This window comes from Jaculus jaculus, chromosome 8 (genome assembly GCF_020740685.1).
Source record: "Jaculus jaculus isolate mJacJac1 chromosome 8, mJacJac1.mat.Y.cur, whole genome shotgun sequence".
Lineage (NCBI taxonomy): Eukaryota > Metazoa > Chordata > Mammalia > Rodentia > Dipodidae > Jaculus > Jaculus jaculus.
Genome location: NC_059109.1, coordinates 23733801 through 23746003, shown reverse-complemented (window position 1 = coordinate 23746003; position 12203 = coordinate 23733801). Strand labels below are relative to the sequence as shown.

General features: G+C 36.9%; 1 protein-coding gene across 1 annotated transcript in view; it reads left to right on the top strand.

Moving 5' to 3' along the window:
- Positions 1-12203, top strand: part of Col19a1 (collagen type XIX alpha 1 chain) — a 332428-nt gene that overhangs the window by 177191 nt on the left and 143034 nt on the right. The window contains exon 15 of the mRNA XM_045156777.1: positions 2115-2168. Coding sequence (XP_045012712.1) covers positions 2115-2168 — 54 coding nt within the window. The remainder of the gene's footprint in view (positions 1-2114; positions 2169-12203) is intronic.

Sequence of the window (12203 nt, the reverse complement as noted above, 5' to 3'; positions counted from 1 at the left end):
AGGAACCAGGTTTGATTCTCTGGTACTCATGTAAGCCATATGCACAAGGTGACATATGTCTGGAGTTTGTTTACAGTGTCTAGAGACCCTGGTGCACCCATTTTCCCCTTCCCTCCCTCTCACTCTCTCTTTGTTTCTCTCTCAAATAAATAACAATAATATATATTTTAAAATATGTTGATGAAACTTTTGTACTAAGAAAAACAAAGTTAGATGGTAATGTTATGTACACTTGTCTCCTTTCACAAAAACTTTAATATGTATTATTAGATTTTCATCCATTATATAATGCTAATCACACATATTTGAAAAACTTTGTCTTTATTCAAAGATCCTTATTACAATGAATTAATTTCCCCCTTACTATAGTGGATTGATTCCCCAATGTGAATTGTTTTCATTCACCACTGATGAATAAGGCACTTCCTACCTGTGGTGGCTTAGAGCCTGGTGAGAGGAAGAAATGATTACTTGAACAACCATTTATAAACTCATGAAAAGAATGAGGCAAGCTAAGCTAAAAGAGGAAGGTCATGTGGAGATTCGGGGAAGCAAAGCTGAGTTTTCTGAAGAATCTTTTGGCTGTGATGGAGTTGACAGGACGATCTTCAGACAAGCAGGAAGTGATAACCAGCAAGCAGTAGGAAAGAAATAGACCCCAACACACTTCAGAGATTAAAAAGAAATAATAATAAACAGGGCTGGAGAGATGGCTTGGCAGTAAAGGTGCTTGCCTGCAAAGCATGTTCATTTCTCCAGGTCCCACTAAGTGAGATGCACAAAAAGTGATACAAGCGTGCAAGGTTGCACATGCATGCAATGTGGTGCACATGTTTGGAATTTGCTTGCAGTGACTGGAGGTCCTCACATACCAAGTTTTTCTCTCTTTCTCTTTCTTTACACTTGCTCTCACTCTCTCACATTAAAAAAGGGCTGACTTTTGGGCTTGCCTCAAATAATTAAAAAATATAAATTAATGTGATAAATGTAATTAATTGATGTGATTAGCCAAATATCAAATCTTGATAATATATCCAAGGGGGTGAGTGTATTGTCTCATTGCTGTTACAGGATAGCTGACACAGGGCATCTGAAGGGAGGAAGGGTTAACTCTGACACACACACACACACACACACACACACACACATATACATATATATATAATAGGAAAGCATTTAATGATGTGTATGATATTAAAATTGAAAATAGAAATAAGTTGGAAGCCAATGCAACAATTATGTGGGTTTTTAACTTTTTTATTTATTTATATTTTTATTTTATTTGAAATGAGAGAGAGAAAAAACAAGCGCACCAGGATCTCTAGTCACTGCAAATAAACTCCAGATACATGTGACTCTTTGTACATGTGACTTCACATGGGCACTGAGGAATTGAATACAGGTCATTTGGCTTTGCAGGCAAACACCTTAACCACTACAGGCTCGTCTTCTGGGTTTTTGTGCTTTTTTCTTTTCTTTTCTTTCCTTATCATTTTTTTTAGAGAAAGAATTGGCACTCCAGGGCCTCAGCCACTATAATCAAACTCCAGACACTTGTGCCACCTAATGCATATGTGAAAATGTATACTTGTGTCACCTCTGTGTGTCTGGCTCACATGGGATCTGGAGATATTAGACATAGGTCCTTAGGCTTCACAGAGAAGCACCTTAACCACTAAGCCATCTATCCAGACCTTGTGGTATTTTTAAGTGATACAAAGCTACTTGCCACAAAGAAGTATAGTTTTGTTTTCAGGGTTAAAGTATATAATGAGCTACTTTTCCTGCTTGCAAATATTGTCACCATTTATTCATGGTGGTTTGTCACAGTGCAGTTTCACTCATATGGAATGTTTCAGTGGAGAGTGAGTGTTTGTTCTTGCATCAGGTTTGGAAATGCCGTTTATTCTTTTCTGGAGTTAGCAACAAAGATAAGCCAGTCAATGCAAAACAACGTACCATCATTAATATATTGCATAACTTAACCTTGGAAGGCCTCAAATTACTTAAAAAGTTTAGCTTGACCAATGAAATAAATGTATATTTTCACAACTTTCTTCTGGGTCAGGTGTATTTGAGCCAGTCTATGAACATGTATCTGTTTTTCCTCACAGGGTTCTATAGGGATACAAGGCCCCCAAGGTCCACCTGGGAAAGAAGGTCAGAGGGTAAGTAAATTTTCAATAGCTAGTGGAGTTTACTAACTCAGTAGGTAATTATTTCTGAGCACTACAAAAATAAAATAAATTGTTGCTGGCATTGGGCATAGAGTATCAACTAACCAAAGAATGAAATTTATTAGAGGGTTTGACAAAGGGCTTTACTTCAGAAAATTCTACATTTTTTTTTAATTGGCAACACCAATGTATAGATAATTGTTTGCATAAATGAATTGACCCAAATTTGGTCTAGAACAACCATCATATTTTCCATTGGTGAGTTAGGTTAAAACGTGCCTCTGTGGAAGTCTAGCTTGTTCATATGTTCTGTAAACATTGTGGATATTAACTAGTTTCTTTAACCAAATGAAAATTTTCTAGTCATCCTTTCTTTACCGCTGGTTCCTCATAACTTAGGTAACACAGGCAGGATGACTTTGCAGTGCAGTTGGAAGTATCACAGAAATCTGTCTCTTGCCTGCTAGTCACCACCTACCCAAAGGAAGCCCTGCAGAATTGTGGCAACTCATGTGCCTCACCAGGACACTGGACACCCATGCTAGGGAGGAACTTCCTGATCTTCCTTATGTATTATTACTTTTATGGGTCTAGTGGGCACATTTGAACTTGCACGGACACGTGGTCAATCAGATACTCTCCTCTTGTTCAGTGAAAATATTTGCCAAGTCTGTCCTTACCTAGCCTATTATCAGTTATCCCTTTTTCAATGTCAGATCAGGAACAGAAATTCTGTACTTTAGTTACCAATAGCAACTTATTATTTGGGAATTATTTTCTTTTTATGTTGTTATCTTTAAAGGTTTGAATCCTGTGTTCCAATGAAATAGTTGCCAGCTTTATGTCACCTTATGTTGTGATAAACCTATTTCTGCAGGGCCTGACCACCCCACAAAAATCTACTGCTGTCTCTTCTACTATCAATGTACTTGATTTGATGATCAAATCATGTGCAAATGCATTTGAACTCTGCCTCCTCCTACCCACATTTCTTAATTTGCCTTGTAAGATAATTATGAGAGCCTTGTCAGATGCTAGCTAAAATGGAAAAAGCATTCAAATGAGCCTTTTTAAAAATAATATGCATCAAATTGAAATTGTACCCTATCAAAATTTGCATTTCACAAGAAGATAGGTTAAAGGATAAATTAAGCTTATGTATTTTTCATAATTATGGAGGCAATTATTTGAATTGTAAAGCTCCATCACTGTCTTATGCAAATTTAATCCATTTCTAAATGCATGTTAAGGAAACCTTATATTACCTTTATTTTATTTTCTATGAAGAGTAAGAATAAGACACTAAAGAATATACTAGAATTTTATTGTCACTGTGAGGCAAAGTTTGTCATCATTGTTGCTGTTTTCTTAAAAATGCCATATTGTTGAAAAGAAGTAATCAGGGCAGATATTATTGACATTTCCCACATTTACAAGTGATGACAGGATATGTTCAATACTTTGTTCTAATTTATAACATACTGAACAGGAAGCACAGTACTGTAAGAAATGAACACTTACATATCCCATATATTCTTTCTGAGTTCCACCACTCCTCTGCTTATGACTTGGGCAACACCTACTTCTTAGACACATGAACTACTTGGGTGACTGAATGTATGTGCATGGACATATATATGGACCTATTCATACACCTTCAGAAAACTAGGAGTCATTATTTTTCCATCTTATTGAAATTTGCAGTAGAATACAATAGAAAATGCCATGACTTTTAAAAGGATATTGATCCATTGTCAACAAATGAGTAGATTTTGCTTAGAAGTGTTTGACAAGGAAGTGATTGACGATTGTTAAGGTAATTAAGTGAAATACAAAATCTGTGACAAGTCTCACTCACATCTAGGTACAATGTTATGAATAAAAAAAAAATGGGGCTGGAGAGATGGCTTAGCAGTTAAGGTGTTTGCCTGCAGAGCCAAAGGACCTTGGTTCAATTCCCCAGGACCCACGTAAGCCAGATGCACAAGGTGGCACATGCGTCTGGAGTTTGTTTGCAGTGGCCGGAGGCCCTGGCATGCCCATTCTCTCTCCCTCACTCTGCCTCTTTCTCTCTCTCTCTCAAATAAATAAATAAAAATAAAGTAAAAATATTTTTAAAAGAGTTGCTGCTGCTTCTTTAAAAAAATTAATTTTAGGTGAAAAATTAACATCTTGACTTTTCTAGGTGATCAGAAACATAATAGCTACCTACCAAACAGTATCTCACAGTTGTGATGAGTTTGAACACAAGTGTTACATATAATCATACTTTGAAATATACTAAATATTATAGAAGCATAGTAATATTGCTATTATTATTTTTATTAAGATATAAAGTTCAGATTGATACATTTCTTTTTGTAAGATTTCAATATTGGCAATGAGAATACTATTTACAAACAACTAAATTCTGTTGAAATTTTTTAAATATTTTATTTATTTATTTGAGAGAGGGGCAGACAGAGAGAGAGAGAATGGGCAAGCCAAGGCCACCGGCCACTGCAAACAAACTCCAGATGCATGTGCCACCTTGTGTATCTGGCTTATATGGGTACTGGGGAATCAAACCTTAGTCCTTAGGCTTCACAAGTAACTGCTTTGACCACTAAGCCATCCCTCCAGCTGTGTTTGAAATTATTACCAGTTGAATATATATTGTCTTTTAATATATCAAATCATAGTTTGTAAAGTAGTCATTCAATAAAATAATTTTATATTTAAAAATTGCTCTTACCCTTAACATTCTACAGCCATATATATATACACACATACGTCCAGATTAAAGCAAGACACACTAGATAATGAACTGGAGTGACCTACTGAGAAAGTAGTTATAGATAAAAAACTGAGGATGCATCGACAGGAAATAAATGTAAGAAGATGTGTAAATCCTGATGGAGCAGCAGCAGCAATGAGGATTCAGGTACAGTGGTTAGGACAAGGTCAGAAAGGAAGCACAGAGAACCTGACAGATAAGAGCAATATCCCCAGTAGTTAGTCATGTTCATAGCCATTGGCATGATGCATCCCATGAGTGAATTTATCATGTTCCCTGAAGACATGAGCATCTTCTCAGGATTTCTTCATGTTCTCAGTGGTATCTCTACATAACATGAACATAATAATTATTTTAACTTAACCTTGGTTATTTCCTTTATATTCACATTCAATACGTCTTAAATTGAAGTATGAACATATGTTGAATCTTTAAAAAACATCCTTCTGTGCCAGAAAGATTGTTCAGTAGTTAGGGGTGCTTGCTGGCAAAGCCTAATGACCCTGGTTAGATTCCTCAGTACCCATGTAAAGCCAGATACATGGAGTGGTGCATGCATCTGGAGTTAACTTATAGCAGCAGGAGACCTGGCATCATGCTGATATTCTCTCTCTCTCTCTCAAATACATAAATAAATTTAATAAAAAATTACTCTAGATATCTAAGAAAACCTTATTGGTAAGTCATCTAGTTACCACCCCAAAACAGATTGTGTGGCTAGGCCAACATGACACTTCACTCGTTTCAATCTGTTTTTGAATCCTAACTTTAATCCTGCAGAGAAAAATTCTGTCTCCACTTTCCCATATCTTTCTATACACTCCGCTGGGCTTACTGTCATGTGGCCCTATCTACCGTGCATGCCTCTACCCCAGGCAGCCATTCTCTTGGTTGCCTCCTTACAGCATTTTGGTGCAGATTGTACTTTCCTTCTCAGTGCTTTTTCCATGCCCTGCCTGGGCTCAGGATTCCTTGCATTCTAAAGAGCACAGAGAATATGAGCTGCTTGTCCACCCCTGTCAGGAGGTGGCTCTTTGCACTTGCCCAGACGTGATGGCAAAAGAACAGGATCATATTTCCCCCATGAGGTCAGAGTTTGCAGAAGTATGGGAAGGCAGGGCCGACCGCAAGTCTGCTTGCTTCTCATGCCACCAGCAGCATGGTGTTTTTAGCCTGGAGGTTGTAACATGGGCTCTGAGGCCAGACTGCAGGAATTTCAATCCCAGCTTTGCCACTTACGAGCTGTGTGAGACTGAGTGACTTCCTTGGCTTTTCACACCTGTTTTCTCATTCAGGCAACAGAGATTATCATAAGACCTACCTTCTCCAAGGGCTGTTATAAGGGTCATTCAAGGTTGATGCTGGTTGTCCTTGTTCTCATCCCAGCCTGGGGATCTGATGATGTTAGAAAACGGCTCATGGTATCAGAGGACCAGGACCTGATTAGAGAGAATGTGGAATTGATCAAGAAAACTGCTCTGGAGAGATAGCTTCGTTGTTAAGGGGTAAAGCCTAAGGGCCCAGATTCAGTTGCCCAGTACCCATGTGTAAGCCAGAGGCACACAGTGGTACATGCATCTGGAGTTCATTTGTGGTGACTAGAGGCCCTTGTGTGCCCATTCTCTGACATCTCTGTCTTTATCTCTCTCTGTATCTTTCATAGATAAATAAATAAACAAGAAATAAAATATTTGATAAAAAAAGAAAAAACTATTTAAAATGATTTTTCACTACTATCTCATTGAACCCATTTTATTTAACTTTTACCTAATTCTTTCTTTATCTGGATGCCCATATTCATGTTTTATTGCCCAAGAATCAAACCCAGTATTTATCTAGCTTGAAAATAAAAATACGCAAAAATGTTTGCAAATGTAGAACTTATGATTGACTTCCTTTCCCTTAAAGAGGAAGAGGTGAGGATAGATGCCTCCATTGTTGAGTAGCAGAGCCCTCAATATTTATTTACAAATAAATTGTCTCAGCATGTATACTTTTACCAAGGCTTTCATGGAAAACATCTTGTTTTCTGAACTGCTTTATAGGTTTTGCCTAAGATAGCACAAGTAACATAAATTATGTTCTAATAATTACTGCATTTTATTGATCCCATCAGGAAAAAGGACATAAAAATCATTGCCTCTAGGAAATCAACACCTGCTGCAGGGCTCATCCAAGCAATTTTTCTTAAGTTCATTTGTTTTTATGGTGCTTAGTATATTCTTCAAATGAAATTGTGTCTCTGTATCCTAGCCATATGCAGTGAAAGCTTTATCAATTGTAGCAAGCCAGTAAAGCAGGTCAAACCTGCCTCACAATTAAGCCTATTTTTTTTTTTTTCTGGCTTCAAGATAGTGTTTTAAAATTCAGTAACTTCAGAACTAGGCAAATGATCTCATGGTTCCATTGAAACCAGTTCAGATCCTGGTAGAAATCACCAGTTGTCTATAATATCATATATATCCCTAAGCAAAAATTCTGAGGAGGCTTTATAGAGAAAAATAAAAAATAATAGTAAATTTTCAGTTTTAGGAATTAATTCAATTAGTTTTACATAAAATGGAAGTGAGATATAAGCTTATTCTCTTCATGTATTAAAACTCATGTTGACCTTGAAAAGGTACAGTGGGTGTTTCAACTCAATTACTGCAGCTATGACTGGTATTCCTTACTTAAAATGTGTATTACCAACAAGAAAAAAAGTGAAAAATTATTTTAAAAAATATTTAAAAATATTTTTAATATTTTAGAACCAAAATATAAAATAAGTGTCTCTTTACCTTTGAGCTACATACAAGTATGTAATAATATATAAACACACACACACACACACACACACACACATATGTACCTAACATCCTGGAGGTTCTAAATTCTACAACTTAGATATCATGCTTATTGCACAGGTTATAAACTTCCATCCAGATAACATCTTTTCCATTTATTTATTTGTTTTTTTTTGGGGGGGGTAGGATCTCACTCTAGCCCAGGCAGACCTGGAATTCACTATGTACTCTCTGGTTGCCCTCAAACTCATGGTGATCCTCCTGCCTCTGCCTCCCGAGTTTTTGGAATAAAGGCATACACCACTGCACCTTGCTTTTCAATTTATTTTGATGATATGCTCTCAAAATATTTTTCTCCATGAGGATAATCTTGATGTTTAGATCCATTTTTTAATCTTATATAATATTTCTAGATGGTAATCAGGAAATAATGCAACCTTTTGGGTCCAAAGCAAGAGATGTGTAACTTCACCAACACTTGACATAAAATGACAAAATTAAATTATGAAAGTCAGTATATAAAAAAGACTAAATCTACATAAACTTCTACATTCCACTTTCCAAATCTAGGTGTTTGGTGTCTCCCAAGTAAGTCAAATAGGGTTGGTGTGAGGCGTGAAGGGGGAGGAGAGGCTCACAGATGTTCATACCAGGCAGTCATCGGCAACTGTACAGTTGAGTAGCAGCAATACGAATCCTCTCCTTTTGCCCCTCATTTTGTTCCTGATGATAAATATAAACCCAAGGAACAAGATGTTTAAAGACAACTTCTAAGTCAGTGTAATTAAATTCAGATGAAATAGAAACAATATAATGTATAGCCTAGACTTTGTAAGATTAAGTTAAATGTCACAGTTAGTCAATGACCATGTGCCTGTGGTCCCCTGTGGTCAACTGCCCACTCATTAGTGGTCCTGGAGTATACTTAAAGCAAGAGAGACAAAATGCCCTGTTAAGACTGTCAGTGAGGGTGAAAATATAAAAGATTGTAACCTGCAATTTGTTCTTTGTTCCCAAGATACTTAAAAAGCAAAAACACAATGAGCTGAGGTTGTTATATTCATTCAATCAAAGGACTCAATGGCACTATTTGTAGTGGAATGAAATACCTTTATGGGGCCTGTGGAGATGGCTCAGTGAGTGAAGTCTTGCCACACAAGCATGAGAGCCTGAGTTTGGATCCACAGCATTCATGTAAAAGTCAGGTGTGCTGAAACATTCCTGTAACACCAGCCCTATGGAGGATCCCTGGAGCTCACTGGCTAGCTAAGCTACCTAGTAAATGAGCTCTGGGCTCAGTGAGAGATTATATTTTAAAAAGTAAGGTGGAACTGGAGAGATGGTTCAGTGGTTAAAGGCACTTGCTTGCAAAGGCTTGAAAACTCTGCTCCAATTCCCCATTACCCACATAGAGCCAGATACACAAAGTAGCATATACATCTGGAGTGTGTTTGCAGTGGAAAGAGGGTCTGTTGTGCTCATTCTCATTTCTTCTCTTGCTCTCTCTCTCTCTCTCTCTCCTTGCAAATAAATAAATAAAAATATTTTAAAAACTAAGATGTATAATAATTAAAGAAGACATGCAGACATCTCTACACACACATACATATACACTTCCAAAAAAAAACAAAGAACAAGTTTTTGTTCCTGTAGGTTCGTTCAGGCAACATATCTGTCCCCAGAAGATGTTTCAGAGGAATCCAGTGAACTTCCATTTGTCACTGTGATAAGGATGGCTTCTTAACCACCTTTAATCTCTTGTAAGCAAAAGCCTGCCTCCACTTGCCAGAGCCTGGAGGAACTTCACATATCATGCCCTGATGTACTTCTGTGGCTCTCAGAGGCCAGCTGGGGTTGCTTAGTCATGGCCTACAATGGAGAACCAGGCACAAGAGTACAAGGACACTCAGGGCTCAAGAACTTGAGGAGGACCAGCCTTTTGGACAAAAGATCCAGAAAATTGGGTCCCTACCTTAACACCAAAGCTGCTTCTGGTTTAGTGTTTTTCCTTTAAATTTGAAATGACTTTATAAATTATCTCTGTTTGGGATTAGAAAAAGAGGAACTGTTTGATATTTTTCAAATAGGAGGCTGACTCAATAATTTTTTATGTGAATCAGTGCAAGGCTGTTCTGTATTATGAAGATGCACTCTGTCTCATGGGGCCTCCTTCAACCTGGAAACAGGTGGCTCCCAGTGCCCACAGCTGGCATCCCGGAACTTCAGGGAGATTCACCTGTCAGGGGTTTCTCTCTGGGGACATCAAATCACCAGTCTAGAGCTAAAGGGAAATGACAACATCACCTCAGTCTACCAAGTAAGGAAACTGAGAGCACAAAAACTCAATAATTCCCAAGGATACAAGGCAGTTTATGCTTTTTATATAAGGAGAAGTATTTTATGTTCCTACATTAAAACAAAAACAGATTTATGTAAGTTTAAGTTGAAAATATTGGGAGTTCAACCAAAACACAGTCTTGAGATCTGCTTTATTTTCCTAATTAACACTGCACATAATAAGAGACAGGTGTGCACTTGATCCTTTGGTGGTCCCCAGATGTTGACAAATGAGCACCCTGTCTTCATGGCTATCTTTACCAACACTTGGTAACCAGCATTGCTTGGTCATTGGTTGGTGGGAGTGGGTGTCAGAACCATTCTTTGTCAGCTGTGAGATTTGATTAATTAATGATTAAGGGAAAATTTCTTCAAATGTTTATATGAATTATCTGCTTTATCACAACTAAGCTCTCAGGTATATTGGGGAATTAAGCCAGAAGCACTTTGAATGCACTCTGGTGACAGGTGCATACTAAACCATCTTATAAATATTTCCTACTTAACCACAGACACACCTAAAGGAAATTGAAAAGAAGAAGCACTTTCTACCAAAGTGAGAATGCTAATTCTTCTGCATCAGTAACCTCACAGTGACTACATCATGCTTTTATACTGTCTTTACAATTAGCACCATTGTTACTGGCACTATTGAGTACCAAGCTGAAAATGCGTCTGGGAGACAATGATTATCAGTGGCCAAAACCAAGAGTAATTCACTAGTTATTAATGTGAAAAGTATAAACATTTGATTTTTTTCAGAAATGCAAAACACATGGAACATGAGACAATTTTGTGAGCTAATGTCTCCGAAAACCAGAAAAACATGTCTTCAGTTAATAAATAAGACTTCAACTTTACGAAGCTCTATAGCATTTTGAACTTAAGTAATGGTATGGAATTCTCAAAGTCAGCTTAATTTTATAGCACTTTAGTTTTTAGCATTTTATATTGAAATTCTCAAGAGAGATTAGCAACTAAATACAAACATGATACAACAAATCTAGGTTAAATATTTTCCTACATAGGATGTAATCACTAGTTTTTTGGCCTAATCGTACTAAAGTCATTACTGAGTTTTATTAAAAAATACTTTATAGTCCACTTTCTGTCATTTTCCTTAAAAACTAGAAAAATTCAAGCCAGGCATGGCAGTACACACCTTTAATCCCAGCACTTGGGAGGCAGATATAGGAGGATCACCGTGAGCTCAAGGCCCGCCTGAGACTACATAGTGAACTCCAAACCAGCCTGGGCTAAAATGAAACTCTATCTCAAAAAAAAAAAAATTGAAAACTTCTACTTTGATTTCTCTCATTAGTAGTAGTAGATATGTTTGCTATCCACTCGAATGTTTCTAGTAGCTCATCACAAACATCTGCATGTGTGTTTGTATTCATGTATGTTATACATTATGGTTTTTAAATTCACCATCCTAAAAAACATGTGATATTATCATTTGTGGTTCTAAAGTCCAAACAATGCACATTGTGAATAATATTTATATTGGTCATTTCAGAGACACTAACAATGTGTCTATGCAACATTGAATAAAAAATATCTAAATGTATACTTAATGGCACCTTAAATGCATATAAAATTCAGTAAAACAAATATATATAAATCATATGGTAGAAGTAATGAAATAATTTTTGTTCAGTAACAATGTTAATTAAGAAAGCTGGTCCTATAAAATGTGATAAAAAGTGAGAGACTATTGAAGAAAATGACTATGCTCTTCTTTCTTTCACATCAAAGACCATATTTCACACTTTTCATTGGTGATGTGTTTTGTACAGGACTTTAAAGTTTCTGGCAATACACTAGCATGTCTTGTTTAATTTTATTTAAATATGTTTATAGTCATGTGGCTTCAAAACTGTGTGAGTGTAGGAACAGGTGTACAATGGGATGTGTGTGGAAGTCAGGAATTTTTCAGGCATTGGCCCTAACCTTACACATTGTTTGAAGCAGGATCTTTCATTCTTCTTGTTCACTGCAATCTTCTGGAGAATTCTCCTGTCTCTGCCTCCCTTCTAGCTTGTAAATGTGCTGGGGTTATGCATGCCTAGCACCGTTTTCAGCTTTTTGTGTTCTGGGGATACTAATGCATGGATTCTTGTTTAC